This window comes from Colius striatus, chromosome 17 (assembly GCF_028858725.1).
Source record: "Colius striatus isolate bColStr4 chromosome 17, bColStr4.1.hap1, whole genome shotgun sequence".
Lineage (NCBI taxonomy): Eukaryota > Metazoa > Chordata > Aves > Coliiformes > Coliidae > Colius > Colius striatus.
The window spans coordinates 16,031,727-16,053,954 of NC_084775.1; the positions used below are offsets into that span (position 1 = coordinate 16,031,727).

At 60.9% G+C, this 22,228-nt stretch overlaps 2 protein-coding genes across 4 annotated transcripts; one reads left to right on the forward strand and one right to left on the reverse strand.

The window, feature by feature from the left end:
- Window positions 1-386: 386 nt before the first annotated feature.
- Window positions 387-7,856, forward strand: ASPHD2 (aspartate beta-hydroxylase domain containing 2). The gene is made up of 4 exons (XM_062010034.1): window positions 387-444; window positions 3,292-4,363; window positions 5,832-5,945; window positions 6,741-7,856. Exons 2-4 carry the CDS (start codon window positions 3,556-3,558, stop codon window positions 6,848-6,850), a joined length of 1,032 nt encoding a protein of 343 aa, XP_061866018.1. The 5' UTR covers window positions 387-444; window positions 3,292-3,555; the 3' UTR covers window positions 6,851-7,856.
- A 1,794-nt stretch (window positions 7,857-9,650) lies between these two features.
- On the reverse strand, window positions 9,651-22,188 carry HPS4 (HPS4 biogenesis of lysosomal organelles complex 3 subunit 2). Of its 3 annotated transcripts, none has more exons than XM_062010129.1 (13): window positions 22,118-22,188; window positions 21,146-21,236; window positions 20,526-20,669; window positions 19,753-19,860; window positions 19,266-19,382; window positions 19,046-19,140; window positions 18,527-18,599; window positions 17,807-17,840; window positions 17,130-17,226; window positions 15,588-16,431; window positions 12,648-12,780; window positions 11,708-11,816; window positions 9,651-10,311 (listed from the first exon to the last, which is right to left on the reverse strand). In XM_062010129.1, exons 1-13 carry the CDS (start codon window positions 22,156-22,158, stop codon window positions 10,140-10,142), a joined length of 2,058 nt encoding a protein of 685 aa, XP_061866113.1. In that variant the 5' UTR covers window positions 22,159-22,188; the 3' UTR covers window positions 9,651-10,139. The 3 variants fall into 3 exon arrangements, with proteins under 3 accessions (XP_061866113.1, XP_061866114.1, XP_061866116.1); XM_062010130.1 differs by having other exon boundaries at window positions 10,218-10,441; XM_062010132.1 differs by lacking the exons at window positions 9,651-10,311; window positions 11,708-11,816 and having other exon boundaries at window positions 12,688-12,905.
- Between the last annotated feature and the right edge of the window lie 40 nt (window positions 22,189-22,228).

Below are 22,228 nucleotides of genomic sequence, written 5' to 3' on the forward strand. Positions count from 1 at the left end.
ACGGACCCTCCCCCGAGGACCAGCCCCGCCGCTTCCCATCCGCGCCGTCCCCGGGACCCCCCGCCCGGGTGCCGCAACCCCGGCGCTGCCGTCCGCCCCGCCCGCCGCCGGCTGCGCGCAGCGGGGGCGGCCGCAGCGCCCCGAGGCCGCGGCGAGGGGCGGGCGCGGGGGCGGCGGCGGGGGCCGTCCCGCAGCGGAGGGCGGGCGGGCGGCGCCTCGCCCGGGGCCCGCAGGCTGCCGGCCCGGCCCGGTCCCGGCGGGGGCGGCGCGGGCCCCTCCTGCCCGGGCTGCTGGGAGTTGTGGTCCGCGGCGGCGAGCGGAGGAGCGGAGCGGGGCGGATCGGCCCGGCACGGCGCGGCACGGCGCGGCACGGCACGGCGCGGCACGGCACGGCGCGGCGCGGCACGGCACGGCGCGGCACGGCACGGCACGGCGCGGCAGCAGGTCGGTACCGCCGCACCGCGTGGCGTGGCGTGGCGTGGCGTGGCCGGGCGGGGCGCGGGGAGCAGCGGAGGCCGGCGCACAGCACCGCGGCAGGTGCCACGGCCACGCCGGGGATGTGACAGCAGCGCGGCCACCCCGCGCCGTGCACACACCCCGGGACATGCGGCCACTCCGCCGGCACGCCGGGGGACACCGGGTGAGAGCGGCCCCGGGTGACACGGCCACGGCGGGTGGGAGCAGCGCCGGGGGTCCCGCGGGGGCCGGGGGGGTCGCGGCTGCCTGGCCCCGCTCCAGCCCCGTAGTGGCGGCGGGCGCGGCCTCGCCCCGCGCTCCCGCAGCCCCGAGCAGCCTCCCGGCCCCGCTCCCGGAGGCAACGCCGGCCGATCCGGGGCAGCCCGTGGCCTGGGCGTCCCGGCCGGGGCTGTGCGAAACCCACCTCCTCCGGGAGACGCCGAGGCCCCGAGGAGATGCAACTTTGTGCTGCATCGAAGCCTCTCAGCCTTCATTATGTAACGGCGCTGCTGCCTGGCACGGTGCTCGCCTCCGGGTCCTGCACAACTTCAGTGCGATGAGGAATCGATTCCCGCTCTTCGGGGCCGGCTCTGCTGTTGGTTATTTGCTGACGAGCGCTTCCCGGGGCCCGGGCCGGCGGCAGGTCCCGGCGGGAGCGGGGCCGGCGGTCGGGGCCCTGCTCTGCCCCCCGCGGAAGGATGATTCGGGCAGGTTCGCGTCGGGGCCGCCCTTGCGAGCGCAGGAGGCAGCTGCTGGGCTGGATCCCGGCTGCATCCCGGCGGGGGGCTCAGTCCCTGTTGCAGCCCGGGGGCTCCCGGGGGCCGGGCAGGATGCACGGGGCTGCAGGAGCTTTCATCTCTTACTGCTCCGATGGTTTCCCCCTGCTTTTCCCCCTTTGAGGCGCTGACAGCAGCTCCAGGGGGGCAGTGAGGCCATGTTTTTGCTGTGCCACCCTTGCAGGGATACGACTCTGGCTCGAGGACCCTGGGGCTGTGGGACCCCCCGGCTCTGTGCCCCCCGAGCGCTCGCTGTGTCAGTCGGCTTCTGAAGGAGCCTGGGTGCTGCGCCGAGGCAGCTCCCTGCTGCCTGTCAGGGCGAGAGCCACCCTGAATACAGATCATGCCAGGGCTCTGCCTGCCTTCCCATGCAGCTCCAGCACCACGGGAGAGCGAGGAGGGGGAGGTTGTGCCAGCCCCAGGGACACCCCTGGGACCGGCCCTGCACCCCAGGAGCAGAGGCCTGGGCTGGAGAAGTTGGTGTGTCTGGAGGGGTGCTGGAGCTGCAGCCAGCAGGGATGGAGGAAAGTTATCTGAGAATTGCCAGGTGGCTGTGACATGCCACGTGGATTGCAGGTCCTGGGACAGGGTGAGCAGGCACAGTGCCACAAGGAAGTAGGGTGGAGGGAGGCTGCTGTGCAGGTGTCCCTCCCAGGGTGTAAAACTGTCTGAGGCCTTTGTCCCCAGCCCTGCACAAGGTCTGCAGCTCCGGGGGCAGGTCTCCAGGAGCCAACGCTCCACCAGCTGAAGCTCATCACCATTGCCATCATCAGGGAACTGCACATTCATCAGCAGGCTGCAGGACCTCGTCAGGGAGGGCTGGGGAGGCTTTGGATGGCTTCCCTGGCTAATAAACCTCTCCTGCTCCTTCAAGTCAATGCTCTTACACCTGAGCTCCCACAGGATCTCCCTCCCTCTTACCTGAACCATCCTTGTTTCGCTCCTCACAGAGCTGTTTGTGCTGTGGCTCCCACCAGCCTTCGGGCCCTGCCCAGGGCTGTGCAGCTGTGGACACGGCCAGGAGCTGCAGTCTGGGTGTAGCAGAGCATTGGGGTGACAGCCTGTGTTCTCCCCTCAGGGTCCAGTGCTAGGGGCAGGCTGTGACCCCCCACACATGCCCAGCCTGAGCATCTGCATGGTGTGGATGCTCCTGTTCAGCTGCTTCAGCTGCTGCACATCAGTAACCAGGAGGCTCTCCCTGGGCGCTGGCAGCGTGCCGTAGCTCTCACCACGCTTCCCAGCCTGCTCTGTGTTTCCCCTCCCTTTCTCACCCCTTGCCTTGCCAGCCCCTCTGCTCCTGCTGCTCAGAGATGTCCAGGGATGGAGTCTGGGGTGAGCAAACATCACTCGAGGTTAGGAGGAGATGGAGCATCTTCTTTTTCTGAGGTGCCTTCCTGAGAGCTGTGATGGTGAGGCAGGACAGAGCTGCCCAGAGGTCACAGAGGAAAGGCACTGGTTGTGCAGCAGGTTTGTGCCCTGCCTGGGGAGGGAGGCTGAGCTCTGCTTTTCAGGCCAGGCATGTGGGGCATTGGGCAGTGCTGAGAGCTCCTGTGGCCTGTGGTAACCTCTGGCTGGTGAAATGAAACAAGCCAGCCCTGACCTGCCACCATGGCTGCTGTGCCCTTACCACACTGGCCAAGCACTGGCTGAGCACTGGGCTCCTCTGGAGGGAGAGTCATTTCAGAGCATTTAGATGGAGGGGATAAACCGATGTGCTGCAAGATAAGGCTGTTAAGTGTCTGTTCCCAGCTTTGCCCCGCTGCATTATCAGCCAGATTTCAGATGTGATAAGACAGCAGCAGAGGAGAGAAATGTGGGGAAGAGCAGGAGGGGAGACGGCCGCTCTGCCCCTCGCCTCCCGTTTGGATCGTTGTGGCAGACGCTCTTGGTGGGCTTTTTCCTGCCATGGGATGACATTGTGCTCCTGGGCAGAGGGGAAGGCACTCAGTCATCATCCCCCAGTGCAGCCCCAACACACAGCCCCGTCTGCACCCGGTGCGCTGAGCAGGGACCCCGAGGGGAAGCTGCCTCCCTAACACCTCGGGGTTTCTTTCCGCAGAGCCTCCCTCCAGCGCCGCCTTTCGGGATGATGATGATGGGGACCCTGCGGGCGTGTTGCTGCTGACCTGCGGCACGGGGACCCCCGGCACTCTCCTCACTGGGAGCTGCCACTGCCGATGCTGAGCCGCCGGGCGCGCAGGGGAGAGCCACAGCTCCTCTTCCCCATGGCAGCCGCTTCCCGCCGCGCCCCGGCCCAGCTGCGCGCTGCCGGCGCCCCCGAGGAGCGCGAGGTCTGAGCGCCGGGCCCCGCCGAGCCGCCACCATGTCTCTGGAGTGGCTGCCGGACTGGAGCTGGTCCCTGGACGGGCTCCGGGATTTCATCGCCACGGGCATCCAGTCGTTCCGGGACTGCGACGCGGGCGCCGTGGCCGCCGTGGCCTGCCTGCTGCTGCTCTTTGTCTGGTACTGCTACCACGTGGGGCGGGAGCAGCCCCGCGCCTACGCCACCGTCAACGCCCTGATGCAGAGCGCCGAGGCCAACGGCGTGCAGAACGGGTACGTGTACTGCCAGTCGCCCGAGTGCGTGCGCTGCACACACCACGACGGGCTCAACCAGAAGCTCTACCACAACCTGCAGGAGTACGCCAAGCGCTACTCCTGGTCCGGCATGGGCAGGATCCACAAGGGCATCCGCGAGCAGGGCCGTTACCTCAACAGCCGCCCCTCCATCCAGAAGCCAGAAGTCTTCTTCCTGCCCGACTTGCCCACCATGCCCTATTTCTCCCGGGACGCTCAAAAGCACGACGTGGAGTTGCTGGAGCGCAACTTCCAGACCATCCTGTGCGAGTTTGAGACCCTCTACAAAGCTTTCTCAAACTGCAGCCTCCCGCAAGGATGGAAAATGAACAGCACGTCGAGCGGGGAGTGGTTCACCTTCTACCTGGTGAACCAGGGCATGTGCGTGCCCAGGAACTGCAGGAGGTGCCCACGGACGTACCGCTTGCTCGGGAGCCTTCGCACCTGCATTGGCAACAACGTCTTTGGGAACGCCTGTATCTCCGTGCTGAGCCCCGGCACCATCATCGCCGAGCACTACGGGCCCACCAACATCCGCGTCCGCTGCCACCTCGGTAAGTGGCGGCTCAGCCTGGCTGGGGACCCTGCCGTGGGCTGGGGGGCTGCAGAGCCGTGCCTGGGTGCAGAAAGGCCTCTTGCACGCCGTGCTCTCTGGAGTTCAGCCGCTATCTGCAGCGCCGCGGTGGGCTCAGGTACCTGCTCTGCTTTTGGGCTCAGCAGCCTCCCCGCTGCTGCTGGCACTGTCCCCGCTGCGTGTCCGACCTTCCCAGGGCCTCCAGCTCAGCAGCAGGAGCGTCTCACATCCTCCTCCTGCTGACCCAGAGGTGTGGGCTCTCACAGGTGCGAGACACAAGGTCGGATTTTGTGTGGGAGGTCTCCAAACACCACCCACTCTGCAGACACCTCCTGTGCCCCCCAGCTCTGCAGACACCCCTTGTGCCCCCGGGGTGTGGGGCAGCCTGGGCAGCCGCTGCGGGCACCACGCCGTGTCCTGGCACTGGCAGCTGCCCCTCTGCTGTGTGTGAGGTGGGCACAGATGCTGCTTTGCTGGAGGGGTCCCGTGTTCAGCACGGTGCTCCCCCCCAGCAGGCGCCCGGGCTGGGGAGAGCCCACACGGCACAGATGGCCGGGGCTCTGCCGCGCGGGAAGCGGCACAGATCGCGCCGGGGGAGGCACGGCACGGGCCCGGCTGGCAAACGCCGAGCGCGTCTCCAGCCAACTCCTCTTGAGTAAACACGCTCAGGCGCTGACTGGCCGTTTATTGAGGGTGGGAATCGGTCCGAGGAGCTGTTCTGAGGAGCCCTCCGGGGCTGGGCAGCCAGGACCTGCCCTTGCTGGTGCCAGGAGGCAGCGGTGCACAGGCTGTCCTCTCTCCCTGGGGAGATGTGCCATCCTTGCCAGGGGCTGAGGGTGGTTCCTGGAGTGGGCCAGTGAGGTGAAGTCCAGCTTGGCTCAAACACCCTGTGCTGGGGCAGCATGGGGCTGGGGACAGCCTTCCAGCTGGGGTGCAGCCTCCCTGGGGTGACAAGCGGCGTGGGTCATTTGCCAGCTCCGTCTGTGCTGTGGCCTTGCAGCGGGCAGGGCAATGGCAGCAGAGCTGGAGGAAGGAGAGAGCAGCGTCTGCCTTTGGTCCTGAGGCGAGGAAATGCACCAGGAAACTGGTTTCTTACTTACACCCTGCATTTGGGGCTCTGGGGAGTTGGCAGCTCTTCAGATGGCAACGGGAGTGCCGATGATGCTCCGCTCACTGGGTGCAGGAGAGGCTGTGGGGGGTCCTGCAGCAGTGGGGGGCGAGGGCAGGAGGGAGCAGACTGGGCTTGGGCTGCTCAGAGCCCAGCTTCCAAGCGCTGTGCCAGCTTTGAGCACGTTTTGAGCCCTGGGCTCTGCCCTGTGCTGAGTTCAGTGCTGCTGCTGCTCTCTGAAGGGGAGCAGCCCCCCAGCAGCAGCCTGGAGCTCGCCATTCGCATTCCCTCAGCGCAGGGACCACCTCACCCTCCTTGTCCTCTCTCTTTGTGCCTGAAGGTCTGAAGACACCCAGTAACTGTGAGCTGGTGGTGGGGGGTGAGCCCCAGTGCTGGGCTGAGGGCCGCTGTCTGCTCTTCGACGACTCCTTCCTGCACACGGCGTTCCACGAAGGTGAGCGCAGCCCGCGGGGCCTCACAGCCTCCCTGGGCACGGCTGCAGGGCTGGGGGCAGCAGGGGGACAGGGCAGGCCCTGCTCCTGCCAGGGCAGCTGCAGGGCTGGAGGCACTGGCATCCCAGCGGGGCTGGACCCTTGGCTTGCCCCAGCCCTGGTGCAATGGGGTTTCAGGGGCAGGAGAGCATCCCCGTGCCCCTTGTCCCAGGCAGCCCCTGGTGCTGCAGCACTGCTGGCCCAGCCCAGGGCCTGGTGGCCCTCTCCCTGCCGTGGCATCCAGCATGGAAAGGCTTCCCTGGTCCTCCAGAGCTCTGCAGGGCAGGTCAAGCTGTGGTGCAGTCTCGGCCTCCTCTGGGCCTTGCTGGCAGCAGCACTGCCGGCTGCAGTGGCCCTGTTGCAAGGCAGCAGCTCAGAGCTGACGTGCCAGCGGTGCCTTTGTCTCCCACGCAGGGAGAAAAGCTCCTCGCTGGCCTGATTTGTTGCCTGTCTCCGTCAGTGGCAGAGGCTGTTCCGCTCCGGCTCTCCCGGGTTAGCCAGCGTTAGCCGCTGACGGCGTGACAGCGCTGAGCGGAGCAGGGCAGCGCGTGAAGAGTGGCGGGACAAAAGCCGTGGCTCCCGCCCCAGCCCCGCTGCGGGGTGGGGAAGGTCGGAACGGCGCAGCGGCAGCCCCGGGACGCGGCCGCACACAGGCTGAGCTGGGCAGCGGCCCCGCGCCGGGCTCCGTGCTCGCCGTCAGCAGCAGCCGGGGCGCTCAGCCGGGCCGAGGCCTCACCGGCGCTGTCCGTCCCTCACAGGTCCCCCGGAGGAGGGGCCCCGCGTGGTTTTCATGGTGGACCTGTGGCACCCCAACGTCGCCGCCGCCGAGCGCCAGGCCCTCGACTTCATCTTCGCCCCGGGCCGGTGACGGCGTTGTGCGGCCGCGCTTGGCCCTGCCGCTGCGAGCTGCTCCCGGCCCTCACGGGGCTCCTGTAAATGGAAACTGCGACACGTCTCAACGCCCATCCCCTCCCTCCCTCCTCCTCCCATCCATCGCTGGCCCGGGGGTCCTTTCCAGCGTCCCGCCGGGGTTCAGCCACAGCACCTCTCGTCCGTGTTCTGTTGCTACTGTGTTTTGCGGTGTTCAGAAGTAGAGTAACCAAACCAAGGGTGTTTGTTTGAATGTAATAATGTAATACTCCTCGTGGTACAACACACACACACACAGCCCCCACACCCCTCCAAAACAGCACAGCAGCCCCAGCGCTGTGCTCAGCCTGCCCCAGCCCGGCTGCAGGGCTGCGCACACACACACCCCCAGGCACGACCAACTGCCTAAACCCCCTCCTTGCTTTACCTGCGACCTTGGTTTTCACCAAGAAGCCCCTGCAGGGACAGGACACCGTTGAGTGAGCAGCGCAGGGCTTTTGTTCCTCACTAGACAAAGGGAGAAAGGAGGTCACACTGCTCCACCTTCTCTTTTCCTGGTGCCAGGGCCAGCGTGCAGAGAGGCAGCTCACAGCCCTGAGAGCAGAGGAGAGGTTTCCAGAGATGGGGAGGGGTTGAATTGTGCAGCCCACGGAAGCAGCCCTCCGGCCCTGGGGGTCCCGGGGTGGAGCTGCCAGGCGGCTGACGCCCCGCTGCCCTGAAGCGCAGCGTGTCCTGGCACGGCCCCGGGGGGGACACAGGCCCCTTCCCCATCGCATTCCTGTACAGGTTTTTCAGTGATGAGGCAGATTTCAAACACATCCCAGAGAACTTTTTTACACCTGTGTTGTTACAGAGTATCTGACATGCATGGTTTGTACACGCATCGACTGCCTGGGACCGGGCCCTGGGGAAGCAGGCTGGCTTGGTAACTGTCTGACAGTTTGGTGACATTCATACAGTGGATAAGCAAAGATTACCAATAAACAGTTGTGCTGAGAACACAACGGGCTCTGCCTACTGCTGTGGTGAGGCCAGGCTCAGGCGAGGCACGGCGGGGTCGGGTCCTGCTGCTCTCATGCCGGGATGAGCCTGAAAGCGATGTGGTAAGCGAGGGTAAGCGACCAGACACGGCCTCCCCTGCCCAGACTTCACCACAGCGGCTGCTGTGCGTCCCCCAGCTTCTCCCCCAGCCCGGGCTCTGTGGGGCCACCAGCGCGCCCAGGGTCTCCACACAAACCAGCTTCCAGCTGTGCTTATGCACCAGAGGCAGCTGCATCTCGGGCAGAGGGTGCTGGGCTCGTGCTCCGTTGCTGCCAGGGGTGCTGGGCCCGTGCCAGCGCCTGACCCCAGCTCAGACCCGGCTGAGCCCCAGCGAAGGGGCCCGGCACCACTCGCCCTCCCCAGCGGGACGCAGCCAGTGCAGCAGCCGCCCCTCGCCTTGCTACACTTGAAATGACCAACCTTCAGCCCCACGGAGCCAAGGGCCTGGGGCTCCGTGCTGTGCTGCCCCGTGGTGACTCTCTCTCGGGGCTCCAGGCTGGCCGTGGCCCCGCTGCCCGGAGCAGCCCAGGCAGCGCCGCGGCCGCGGTGCCGTGACAGACGGTGCGGCAGATTGGAGCGGAAGGTTCCCGACGGCAGCAGGCAGAAGCATCTCTCTTGTGCTTTGCTGCCGTGCCAAACCTCCCTCCTGTCCCCCTCGGGCTTTTCCCTCAACTTGGTGGTGTTTCCTGGCAGAGCACAGAGCTGCTTCCCCAGACACGCAGCCAGGAGCTGGCGGGATCTCCCCGGGGAGCTGCCTCGCAGCCCGGCCCCCTCCTGGCAGCCCCAGCATCGCCGAGGGAGCCCAGGTCAGGGCTGTGGGTGCACAGGTTGGAGCCACAGCAGCATCTAACACAGGGAGCCTCTGGGCTCAGAGGGTTGGAGGAGGCTGGAACATCGCAGGAAGGCTGGAGCACACAAACATCCTCCCACCTGCACACTGCCTCTGTGCTGCACTGCACAGCCAGAGCAGCTTCCCCAGGCCTGGGGACACAGGGCCTTACCCTGCAGTGCCTCTGCCTCTCCCTGCCCTGCTCCCACACAGCTGCCACCAAAGCCAGAAGGCTCCACGCTGCTGACAGCCAACAGGCTGCTGAGGGTGCTTTGGTCCCCAGCAGGAGCCTGGCTGCTGCAGGGAGCAGAGGACGCAGCTCTCCTGCTCCCACAGCTGCAAGCCAGATGGCAACCCATGCCCAGCCAGCCCCTGGGCAGCTGCTGGCTCTGGAGCCCGCTGCATTTTCCCAGCCAAGGCCTGCAGGAGCTGTGGCTAAGGGCAATAGGTCACCAGCCCCAAACCTCACACCAGGAATCACCAACACGAGAACCAAGCAGCAGGTGGGCCTCTGGCTGCTGACACAATGCTTGGATGAGGCTTGGAGGCTTTTATTTCCCGTTCCAGCGCTGTGTGTGCATGTAACAGCAACAGGCTTGGAAATACACAGCCCAGGCAGACACAGGCCCCCAGCACCAAGGTGTGGGCAGCCATGGGCACCCTCTCTGCCCTCACCAGCCACACACCAGCTGAGGAGACCCTTTTGAGGCCTCTTTGGTCCCATTAGCTTAAGGGGCTCCCACTTGCCTTTTCTGTCAACAGAGCACAGGGCAGCTGAGCAGCGAGAGCAAGGAGGTGGAATGAGGCCCTCGAGGACGAGGATCTCCCAAAGTCAGATACAGCAGAGAATCTTCCCAACAGCACCTGGAGGATGAATTTTGCAGCATTTTTTCTATTCCAGTTAGTCTGAGAACGTGCAGGCTGTTAATCAAGGTAAGGCATTATGTCATGGCAGGGGATTGTTCCTATAGATTAACAGGTCCAAGTGAGTACAATAAGCCCAAGTGTGACCAGGACAAGCATGGGCACAGGGCTCCAGGCAGAGGCAGGGTCTGACTAACAGCTCTGAGGGACAGCACTGCCCCAGGGCCTGTGCAGCTCAGAGGAACAGGAGGATTTACTTCAGGTCAAGGCACTCCAGGAGCCTCAGCCTGTGGCAGCACGAAGCATCCCAGAGCCCATGTAACCACACACCCTGACACAGCCAGGTCCTGCCTTCAGTCTCTGGGAAGTGCCAACGTCACCAATGCCCTGCACCAGCACAGGAGGTGCTGAGGGGATGGGGCAGGATGAGTGCCTGGCCTCAGGGTGAGGAGCTGCACGCCCTGCAGAGCCTCCACAACGATACACGTGGCTTGGAGACTTTCCATCCCTGGAGACGACCCGACTTCAGCAGGGGCTGAACCGCGTTGGCAGCTCACAGCAGGTTCACTCCGTGCTTCAGCAGCTTCTGCTTGGCCTTGCTGGGCAGGCTGAAGGCGCTGTCCTGAGGGCTGGGGACGCCCGAGTTGCGCAGCGGGGCTCCCAGCTGCTGGAAGTAGGTCTCCTGGACGGGGCTGCGGCAGGCGTACACGGCGGTGGAGGCGTTCCTGGCGGGGCAGAGAGGAGGCAGCCCTCAGCTTCTGCAGCTCTAGGCAGGATCTGCTTCAGCTCCCCAGGCTGGGCACCAGGATGCACGTGGCACTGGGCTCCCAGCTGCTGAGAGGGACTTTTAGGTCTCTGTCAGCAGAGGAACACAGAGCTAGAGCGACCACCAAAACCCTGCAGTGTATTACCAGAAGGCAACAGAGAACCAGACCCTCCATCCCCAGGGTCCTGGCAGCCTGAAAGTGTCACTCATCCTCCAGGACTGACTCAGCAGCATGAGCAGCCATGAACATGGCCCTCTGAGCATCTCCCTTCCTGGCAACCCAGTCCAGCACCTCAAGAGCCAGCAGGTGAAGACTCCTGGTGCCTAACAGCCCCTCTTTCTTGGAGGAGCCCCTCTTTCTTGGAGGAGCCCCTCTCACTGCTGCTGTCCACAAGCAAATCCCAGCACAGCACCTGGCTGCAGGAACCACAGGAGGCTGTTCAGCCACAGGTGTGAGGAAGCTCAGGCAGGTCAGAAAGTGCAACCACAACAGCTCCACTGATGAAAAGCCACCACTCTGTGTTTACCTACAAGAGGGCTGGGAAGGGGGCAAAGCCAAGGACTCTGCATTCCTCCTTGATGGAAGAAAGCCACAGCTGATATGTTTGCTGACACCCTTCTGTGACAGCTCTCCATAAATGAAAGCAGTTTTAGTCATCTTGTTACTCAGCCTGATTCACACATGGAGTTGCTTTTTTTGGGGCAACAGGGAATACGCCAGCTTAGCCAGGGAAGGGTTTAAGGAGCCAGTCAAACTCCTGCTAAACAAGGAGCTTGGCAGGCTGTGTCAGAGAAGTGAAATTCCCCAGAAGCATCATCTCCTCATGTTTTGGACAAACAAGCAGAGCCTCTGTGTGCTCCCCCACACGTGGCTGTGTGGAAGGGCTCTGCCTGCCATAAGACCATCTCTCTGCTGTGTGACAATGCAGCCTGCCACGCACACGACGGCGTGTTCCCAACCCAAGGAGCCCTGCAAGCAAACAGAGCCCAGGCTGCCAGCTCTGGGTGCCTTTGGCTGGCGGCCGAGACACCGATTTATTAGCAACAGCTATATTTAAAACTGCCTTGGAACCTCATGGTGCCAGGAACTGCCAATATTCCAGCACTGTGTCTTCACCCAGCTCGTACCTCGGTGCCACTACAGTCCCCCAACACCCAGACCACACCACAGGCAGAGTATCACAGCCCACACCCCGAGGGCAGACGTCAGGGAATGAGGTGACAGGAGTGGCCCGTGACAAGGGGCACCGGCGACCGTGCCGTGTGCTGAACCTCTGGCTGCCTGAGAGCAGGGGCTCCCCGCTTCTGCCTACCCCCTGTGCCTGCAAGAGGAGGCAGACACCAGCACCCCTTACCTAACTATCACCTCAGAAGCTGTGGGAAGGTGGCTGAAGTCGGAGTGGATCAGTGCAGCAGCTCGCAGGAAGTGCCGGTCCAGGGGGCCAGGAGCATGGGGCAGGTTGGCTGCAGGAGAGGAGTAAAAGGGGGTGTTAACAGGCCACTCTGAGAGGAGCATGACCCCCTTTCACTGAGCAGGAAAAGGCTGAGGGCCCCTGGATATCTGCTGCAGAGACTGGGAGACACCCCAAGCCCCAGTGTGACCTGAGGGAGATCAGCCAGCAGCTTGCACCGTGCTGAGCCGTGTCCCCTTCCACCCCACACACCAGGGGTGATGAGCGTGCCTGAGACCCGGGTTACCTAGTCACTGGGCTTTCTCTCTTTCCCTGAAGCACTTCTAAGATGGAGCAAGGTGGGACGCAGCCTGTGAGGCTGCCAGAAGGGAAACATGAGAACGACCTGGAGCAATACATGCACGGGGCCTTCTGCATGCCCAGGGCTGCCCAACCCAGCCAGGGCACCGTCCCCATGCCATGGCTGCTGCCTGGCACCACTTCCTGCCTCTCATGGCCAGGAACGACTGACAGACACCATTTGTCCCGCTGTCAGAGGAACAAAAGGCATCACAGCAGGAGTGAATGAAGCTGGGGGACAGGAAGGCAGGCTTGAAGAGGCTGTCAAGTCCTCTCCTCAGCAGGACCCGAAGCAACATCATTCCAAGCAAAGCGCCAGGGGCTGCTCCATCTCCCAGTGGCCTCTGGCTCTCATCCAAACACAGCACTCAGCAGGCAAAAAACTCACAAAAGGCAAAGCTTCCTCACCAGGGCCTTAGATCCAGGGCATTCTGTGAGAGCTATAGCAAGCAGTGCTTCTGAGGAGCTGTCTGAAGCACGAGGAAAGGTCCCCACAAGCCCTGATGTCAGTCCCTCAGCTGCCGCTCCCGAGGCGAGGGCTTACCCATGAGCACGTTCTGAACACAGTCATAGTGAGCGAAGCTGTAGGTTGTCTTGGCTGAGGATGAGGAGTCTTTGGGCAGAGTCTCCCTCAGGTGAACCTCAAGGCCGTTGAGAGAAGCCAGGCTGCTGTGGTACTGCAGGCAGGGCGAGAGGGGGCTGGGGTCAGAGCGGGAGCTGAGGCCACACGTCCATGTCAGAGGGACTGGACCCTTCCACACTCAGCTGCTGCCCAGGCTCCCACCAGGAACAGCTGGGAAACCTGGGCACAGAGCAGAGCAGATGAGCCTCAGCTGACAAGTCAGTGAGAGCAGGACTTGGAAAAGGGCACTGCAACCTGAAAATCAGCCATTAACCCTCCTGCTGCTCCTAATGACAGGGAAATGCAAGACTCCATTAATTCACCATCCAACATTACTCTCCAGGGCTCATTTTCACATCCTGGCTGTGACTTTTAGACACAGCAAGACACACTCCTTTGCTTCCCAGCCCTTATTACGGCAGGCAGACGGTACAACGCGGGCTGCAGCTCCACACGCCCGGGCTGCAGCTCATTGCCAGTAGTGTTTCCCACAGCACTCTCTCAACACATGAGCCAATCTTCTAACAGCCCCCAGCCTCCACACTGAGCTTCTGGGCAGCTGCAGCGTGCCCTGGGCTATCAGCAGGACGGCCAAGAAACAGTAAAAGCAAAGGAACGGCCTCACCCCTGGGGTAACAACAGGCCCAGCACCCAGCAATGGATTCATGCAATGGACCAGCACAAAAGCCAAGCTGCTTCCTGAGCAGGCCCTGCTGAGGCTGCCAGGCTGAGGGGCCCTCTGGCCCTGCTGGGAAGATTACCTCCATAAGCCTCCAGCCTGCCCCTGTACTTCCCCCTGCCACAGAGAGAATCAAGCCTGTCATCCCACCAGCAGTGCTTGGCCTGCCCTTGACCCCTCCGGTCATGGAACAGATTTTCCTTTCTGTGCAGTGGAATGAAGGGATAAGTCCTAGAGAGGGAGGGGCAGGAGGTGAGCCTGCAAGCCTCCAAAGCCTCCTGCTCTGCCCTCTCAGGGGATGATGGATGCTGCCTGCTCTCCTCAGCTGCACAGGCAGCATATTTTACCCTTCTTTGGTGTCATTCAGGGGCCTCAAAGCATTAAACAGACATTAATTACAACTGAGCTGTGACATCCCTGAGAGCTGAGGGTCATTTTTAATCCACCGATAAACAGAGGAACAGCCAAGCCGAGGCTACACCTCAAATGCCCCACGATGGCAGCAGCAGAGCCCAGCTCAGCCTCCTGCAACAGCACTTCCTGGGATGCCAGGACACGTGGTGCATCTCTCCTGAGAGATAACCAACACCTGTACCCAGAGGAAGAGTGTAGTCAGGAGAATCCAGTCCCAGCCAGAATCCAAGCTCTGTGAGAGCAGTTTTGCCCGGATGAGCTCTGCAGCAAGGGCAGAGGAAGCTGACTGGAACCAGCCTCTGTCAGCCCTGGGGCAACACATGCAGGGAAATGGTTTGAAGTGTGGTGAAGATCTCAGGGCTGGAGTGATAAATGGAGCTGGGTTGAGCCTGGGGCCCTGATGGGGAGAGGATGTGCAACCAGCAGAGCTCACCCTCACGTGGCATCTTGCACGTCAGCTGCAGCCTTCAGGGGCTGCTCCTCGGTACAGCTGGGCTGTGAGGCAGAGCAGAGGCCTCTGAGCACAGCAGAGCTGCTCTGCCAGCAGCCAGACCAGAGCTGCTGCTGGAGGAAGCCCCGAGAAGCTGAGGATTCCTGTGCAATGAGGACGACCCTCAGCTCCCAAGAGCATCAGCTCCTGCCTGCACCCCCAGAGCTGCTGCTGCTGTGGAGCTGCCTGGCTGAAACGGGCAGAAAGGGGTCAGAGCCATGTGCCATCTGGTGCCAAAGGCCAAGGCTGAACCTCCTGGCCCCTGCTGATCCTGCAGCAATCTCTGCCTGGGCACCAATCCCCACATGCTGTGCGGAGGGGTGGGACCCCCCTGCTTATGGGGGCTCAGAGCCCCCGAGTCCCAGAGCTTGGGAGGAAAAGGAGTACCCTTGAGGCTCTGCTGATGGTGGGAGCCAGCATCAGGCTGAGCTTCCCTCCACCTTCCAGCCTGACTGGTTTAAATTAGGTTGTTCCTATGGCAACTGGCACATCACACAGGCCTCTGCAGCTTTGACTCAGCTCCCTGGTAGGGGAGCAGACTAATGCTTCCCCAGGAACCGCTGGGGCTGGCACGTCCTTCCCCTGCAGCCTCATCAGCTGCACTGCTGCTTGCCAGGGAAGGCTGTGCCCCAAAGCAAGTCCTGCAGCACAGGAATCTGGGTCTGCTCTGCTACAGCACCTGCTTCCAGTGCCCAAATGGCACCTTTCACTCGGGCCCCTGGAGAGCAGTGCCAGGGAGAGCAGTCAGTGAGGACACAGCTCCCACGCAGCGGGAACACCTCGAGGACTCGCTGCCAGACACGTCCCTCAGCTTCCAGGGTGAGAAGCTGGGACATGCCAAGTGAGGGTTAAACAGAGAACAAACCTGGCTTCTCAACAGGCAGTACCATGCTGATGGGGTTTCCCAGCAGCTCCCTGTGCAGTAGAGGCCTGTGGCAGCCGCTGAGGCTGTCTGACAGTCACACCTACACACCCTGCTCCGGTGTGAGCACTGACACACAACACCAGGCAACAGGAGCCTCCTGTCAGACAACACTCTCACCTCTCAGGCTCTCTGCCTGTCAGACAATGCTCTCACCTCTCAGACTCTGCCTGACGTTCACCAACACCCTCCCACAGAGCTCTGGGAACCCTGAACCAGACAGCTCTGCCTTGCACAGCACACGGCAGGTGAGGGGGGAGATGGAATCCAAGGGTCTTTGGTCGTCATCCCCTCCCAGTGCCAGCAGACAGGCAGCACTGAGTGCTCCTGCAGGTGAGGAGGAGCTTTCCCACTTACCACATCCTCAACAGAGCTCTGGTCCTCTCGCAGGTGATCCTCAGCCAGGAGGGAGAGCACAAGCCCCTTAACGCAGTGAAGGTACAAGCTCATCTGCACTGGTCTGCCCTGGTTGCCTGGCTCCACACCAGCCTGGGTGCCTGGGTGCCCACTGGCCCTGTTCCTGGCACAGTGCCTGGGCTCTGCTGGGTCACCAGGCAGCCTCTCCTGAGCCTCTGCAGCTGGCAGCCCACTCCTGCTGCAGGGCTCAGGCTGTGCAGCACTGCCTGGACAATCCAGACCCAGTACGTTGCCACCAGCTGCACCTCTGCTTTCTCCAGAGACACTGCTTTGGCTCAGAGTCTCTTGTTGCTCACTTGCTTTCCTCCTGCTCAGCTCCTGGGCTGGAGAGCAAATTGCTAGACTGCCACTGGTTGTGTTACTTTGGAAACTGTGCTGCACAACATCAGAGTCCACAAGGGATGTGTCCCCACTCAGGCTCTCCTGCTCCTGGGAGTAAGGTTTTGGGAAGGAAAAGCCTTCCATAGACAGACCTGCAGCTTGCACACACTCAGCAGCAGGGAGTGTGGCAGGGCTGGGCAGCTCCTTCCTGTCTCCCTCTGATGAGAAGGATGCTTCTGCAGTTGGAGAATTCTTTGCACTGGCTTCCATTCCAGGGAAGCCCTCGAAAGGCCCCGTGTTTGCAAGGCTGCTGGGTGGCACAGCATCTTCTGGTGCAGCTCTGCGTGAAGCTGGCTCAGGGGGCTCCTGCACAGAGATGTTATTCAGGTCTGTTGATTCTGAAACTGCCTGGGGGCAGAGAGCATTCTTCTCTTCTCTAGGGCTTGCTGAGGACACAGGTGACCTAGTGGGAGATGACAAGCTGATTAACCTACTGAGCAGGATCTGTTTGGAGTCATGACATACTTACTGTCACCTCCTGGTAGTTTTCAACAGCTGATCTATTCTCTGCTACAAAATGCACCTACTTTGGAAAAGGATGGGCTGAAGCCTAACAGAGGTGATGAGCACTGGCCTCTGACAGTGCAGGCTCCTGGGGATGTCACCCCCTTAACAAGCACAAAGGCAGCACTGCAGGAAACAGAGCAACATTGCAGCCAGTCTTGGGAAAGCTCTGCTTTAGGCTGCTTCAGAGATGTGGACACCACTGACAGACCTCAGGCAGCTTTAACAGAAAGAGGATAAGAGAAGGTATCAATACAGCTGGCAGAGCTACACTGCTTGCTTGCTTGCTTCTTTTTTTGCAGGTTGGATTTAAAAGGCTGGAGGGTGCTGTCACAGTAACCTGGTACCCAAAGGGCAATGGAGATCACCTCCACAAAGGAGATGAGGTTTTCTAACAGCTCCAGATGAGTGTTCAAGGTGCCATCTCTGGCTCCACTCAAATTACCTTTACATCTACTGAACAGGTCTGTTCCTTGCTCTACTAAAGATGCAGAGTCTGGGTTAGTGCCAGAGAGGAGAGTGGCAGCAGCCAGTGAGGACACAGCAGTGCCCTGGCTGCAGAAGCCTCTCTGTGGGACACCCTGATCTCCTCCCTACCTGCTCATCCACTCCACTGGGAAGTCTCTGAGCGCTGAGATCTCGCCTTCCGTCAGGAATACGGGGACGATTCGGACACCCTGCGGCAACGTGCAACCTGCAAGAGCCATGGAGAGTTAAGGGTTAAACTGCTGTGCCCCAGCACAAGGAACAGAAGCCAGACTCCACCAGTCCAAAGGCTTCTGCAGAGGGAGAAGGCACCACCTTGTACCCTGGGTCACACCAGCTGACCAAGCCAGACAGGCAGCATTTTCCCAGCCTCCTCAGTGGAGGGGCCTGACACAGCCACATTTTCCCTCAGTGGCCTTTTCCTGGCAGAGTATCTATAAACTGGTGCTCAGAACTGATGACTGAAGGTCTGGACTGAAAGCATCAGCCATCTGTTTTCAGGGCTCTGTCAGTGGTCAAGGAGGCACACGGGTAAGTGGGATGAAAGCAGCCACACTAAACCCAAAAGAGCAAACTCCTCAGGTTAGCCAAAGGAAGGGACTAGTTCTGGTTACACAACACCCACTGGCACATGCCCTCAGGGATTTACTCCTGCATCCAGCAAGAGCTTTGATGTGAATCCCAGAGAATCAGCTCCTGCTCTCCCTGCAGGGGTGGCAGCCCCAGAGGGTTGCCCATATGCTGCTGCAGTGCACTTGGCAACCAGTACTCTGCAGCTGGATGCTCACCAGGCTCCCGCTGCTCCTCACCTCCAGGCTCACTCTGAAAGAAAAGCCAAGAATCAGCTCTGTGGCATGACCCAACACTTGCCACCAGCACAGCTCTTCCAGCCTCCTCAGCCTCCCTGGGGCTACAGCAGAACCCAGACCATCCCCTTCAGCAAACACCATGACTGGTTTGCCATGGGGGGGCAGTGACTTGATCCTTAGGTAGCCTTCGAAGTCAAGGAGACTTCCCAAGAAGCAAAACACACATGAAAGCAAGGACAAATGCCACAGCTCGCTGATACTGCCTGCTCAGGGCACAAAAGCTTGGTTCACTCAAGCAGAGCAGGAGCAGAGGCCTTCTTCACATTTAGGCTTTGGTGGCTTTTCAGTAGCTCTCGAGCAACACAGATAATTACTTTGGACAAGTTTCAATGCAGATGAAAATTCACCTTTTGTCCCTTTCAGACAATGTGTGTGTATTCATCACTAAACACCTAAGCTTGGGTAAAAAGCTAACCAAGGCCTGACAGAGACGAAAACTCATTAATTCACTAACTGAAACATCAAGAAAAGTGCCCATTCCTACTGCAGAAGTCTTTAAACCTTACTTGGGCATTAAAAGCTTTTAGCATCAATATCTGTCCTTCCCAGCACCAGCACACCCAAGAGCCATGTGACAGTTGCTCACAGACATCCTCACAGGTGCATATCTGCAGGCAGGGAACGTGTTTGGCAACATACCTGGTCTGGAGACTCATTGCCTTGGAAGAGAACCTTGGCAGTGAGAGGAGGCGGCAGCTGGGTGCTCACAATCCTGAAAGGACAAACCAGAGTCATCCAGGAGCAGAGTGGCCCTTCCTGCAGCTCAGCCCCAGCCTCCCATGGCTCAGGATGTCAGCACAGGCAGCGCCAGCGGGAATGTTCACACTGGGACTTGTCCTCAGAGCAAAATCACCAGGGCTGCAGGGCCTCATTTCACAGCTGGGTGATCTCTAAGGTCCCTCTGTGCCCACCTCCCCCAGTCCTGCCAGACACTGTAAGGGCTGAAGGGCCAGTCCCAGATATGGGCTGGAGCCAACACTTTGCCACACAAGAATGAGCTGTGTGTCAGCTCCACTCTAAACTTGGGAAAACTGCTCAGGAACACACAGCAGCCCTGTGTGCACAGTTAGTGCCTTTGCTCTGCTCCCTGGCTGCCCTCTGGGATCACAGCCATGGGAAGGTTCAGACCAGCCCTTTAGGCAAGGCTTGGTTACTTACAAGCCTTTGTAGAGAATGCAGCCTGCCAGGACATGGGGAGAGCGCTGGCACGTCTGCAAGATGAGAGCTGCTTTCAGGAGAAGCAGAGGGTCCACCTGGCCAGGGAGAACCATAAGTCAGGCCAGAGAATCCTGGGAAACGCTCAAAGGAGCAGGCAAACACAAAGGCATTGGCACTAGGGCAGCCCTGGAGCCAGACACTGCAGAGGACAGGCTTCTACCTTGGTTCTGTCCAAATTCCAGAGAGAATTGAAAACCTTGTGGAGGTCGCTGGTGTTTCTTTGGATGTGTTCGATGTATCTGTCCCACCTCCTGCTCAGCTCCTCCTGAGAAAATGCCTGTGGACAACAGAAATCCACACATCTGTCACTGCACAGGCCTTCACACACTCAGCGTGTCAGAGGCAGTCAGCCTGGGACACAACCTAGAAGTGACAGAGCTTCTGAGGATAAAGAGGAAGAGGGTATCGAGAGGAAACTGCTTTAAGCTGAACATGTAGGGAGCTGTTGACAGACACCCACACTCCCTCAGTGCAAGAGCAGGATGGGCTTGTACATGCTCCCAGCTCTTTGCTATTTCAGCTTGCTCTGACCCTTGCAACATAAGGGAATGTGCTGGCACACGTGTGCCTGGGAAGAGCTCGGCCAGTATGGGAAGTGATGGAGATTTTCTGAGGCAGAAGCCTCACAGCTGCTGGTCTGTACTTACCCTGTATGCCTGGTGCACTGGGCCATTGTAGAAAGTGAAGAGGCTGATCAGCTGCTCCAAAAAACGCCTACAGCTGACATCAGGGAGCTCGACAGCACAGCCCAGGACCTTTAGCACAGAAAGCCCCGAATGAAGAATGTTTGTTTACTGACAAACCCCAGGTGAGAACAACTCCTAATGGCTTTCAGATGAGCACCAAGGGCTGAGAGCAGTTCTATGGCAGGCAAACATCCCCCAGATTCACAAGTCACATGAAAAGGGAATTCAAAACCACCCCCAGAAGAGCCCTGGCGCTGAGAGGATAAATAAAGGGTATCGGAAATACAGCCTCTGCTCCCACACTGGTGCTCTACCAGCTGAGCTGTTTTGAAACTAACTACTTAAAAACATTCAAATTGTTATTCACAGCAACAAAGACACTTCATTTAGTTGGAGTTGCCCCGAGGAGCAGGAGCAGCAGGTCTCCTGCCTCAGGGCAAGCCCAGCACGCCTGCACATGCCCATGGGACAGGCCTGGCCGGTCCCAGCCCTACTGCCAGGTGGGTTTGGGGCATCTCTGTCACACCTCCCTCACACACTAAATGTCTGTTGATGCTGCCAAGGCTCTGCAGCAGGGATTGTCTGCAGAAGAGGAGGCTGAGGGGAGCCCACCTCAGCTCTCCCCAGGTCTATCTGCCTGCAGCCCCCACCCTGGAAAACAGAAAGCCCTCTGATGCAGCAGCACCGACTCACTGCTTTCACTCTGTGAGTGCTTCCAGGTCTCTTGCACTCACCCACAGATAATCTGTGTCCACCACAACCGCAAACTTGAGCTTCCTGAGGCGAATGAGGCTGGGAGGAGCTCCTGAGATCTCAGTCACACAGCGCACGGCTCCCGCGACCTGCCCGCACAGCAGGTCCTGCTGGTCAGGGAGGGTCTGCAGAGCAAGGCAGGGCACAAACATCTCTTGGTTTTGTCCTTTTGAAAGGACTTCAGAAGAAAACATCACTACTGTATTCAGATCTCTAAAGTTCAATTCAGTTTTCAATCAAATGCAGTAGCACAGATTTCTCGGGGAAAATAAGAATAACTGGATTGGCTTTTCTTCTGTCAGCACAAGGGCTCAGAGCTCAGTTCAGGGCACTGTCAGCCCTCTGACACATCTCACAGCACCAGGCAGGGCTGGGCTCTGCAGGGGCAGCCACTGAGCAGAGCCCAGCCAGCGTGGGGGAGCAGCACACAGCACCATGCCCAGCCCTGGGCTGCTGCAGCATCACCTCAGTGCCTCCCGCTGCAGGAGCTTTCCTAAAGCACTCAGCACCATCCAGAGCTCTGCCTGGAAGCCTGAGCGCTCCTGAACCAGGGTTAGCACAGGCTCCTTAACACAGGCACGGGAATAAAAGCAGCAGTTACCTGAGAAGGATAAAAATAACAAATCCCCGCACTGGTAGGATCTCCTTCTTCCTTAACTTTGGAACCATCATAAAGGAAAAAGTAGTTCCACCTGAAAAAAGAAAAGCACTAGTGAAAACGATGGTATGTTTGAACCCTGTGATGCTTCCCCTCCCTCTTCCTTCTGGTATTTCAGGTAGAGCAACAAAACAGTTATCACAAATGAGAAGGGACGTGAAAAGGGATCACACTGAACACCAACAGGGTCCCGTGCTATCCAATCTGACCAGGTAGAATCTACAGCTCTTCAGCTAAGACACGAGACAGGGGCTTGTGTGATGTTCTCCCCTAAGCACAGGGAATGACAACAGTGACCACAGAGCTCCAGCAAAACAGAGAGTAACGACAGTGAGCACACAGCCCCAGCAGCACAGGGAGTAACGACAGCGAGCACACAGCCCCAGCAGCACAGGGAGTAACGACAGCGAGCACACAGCCCCAGCAGCACAGGGAATGACAACAGCGAGCACACAGCCTCAGCAGGTCCCGCTGTGCCCGTCCCAGCCCGCTCATCCCGGCCGGTTCCTCCCGAGCCCCGCGGTGTCCCGCAGCCACCGCTTCGCGCGTCCTGGGGCCGCCAGGAGCGAGGGGCGAGCCCGGCACGCCAAAGCGTCCCAGCGGCACCGGACCAAGGCCGGAACAGCAGCCAGGGGCGGCTGGAGGCTGCAGCCGCGGAGCACACGCGGGGCTGAGCCCCAGCCCGGGTCCCCGCACGTCGGGAAGGGCTCGCGGGAGGGACGCGGAGTTGCCGAGGCCTGGCCCGTGGCCCGCGCTCCGCCACGCCGGGGTCGCGTCTCCCGCTCGGAGCCGGGCAGCGGCGCGGCTCCCCCCGCCCGTCCCCCCCACGCGCGAGCGCCCGCAGCGGCGGCGGCCCCCGGGCAGGGAGCGGGCGGCGGAGCGGAGCGGAGCGGGGCGGCGGCGGCAGCGGCTCACCACGGCGGCGGCGCGGCGGCCGCGTCTGCGGCGCGATCCATGGCTGCGGGACCCCGCGCCGGGCCCGCGCGACCCCGCGCGCTCCCGCCGCTGCTTCCGGGGGGCGGCGCG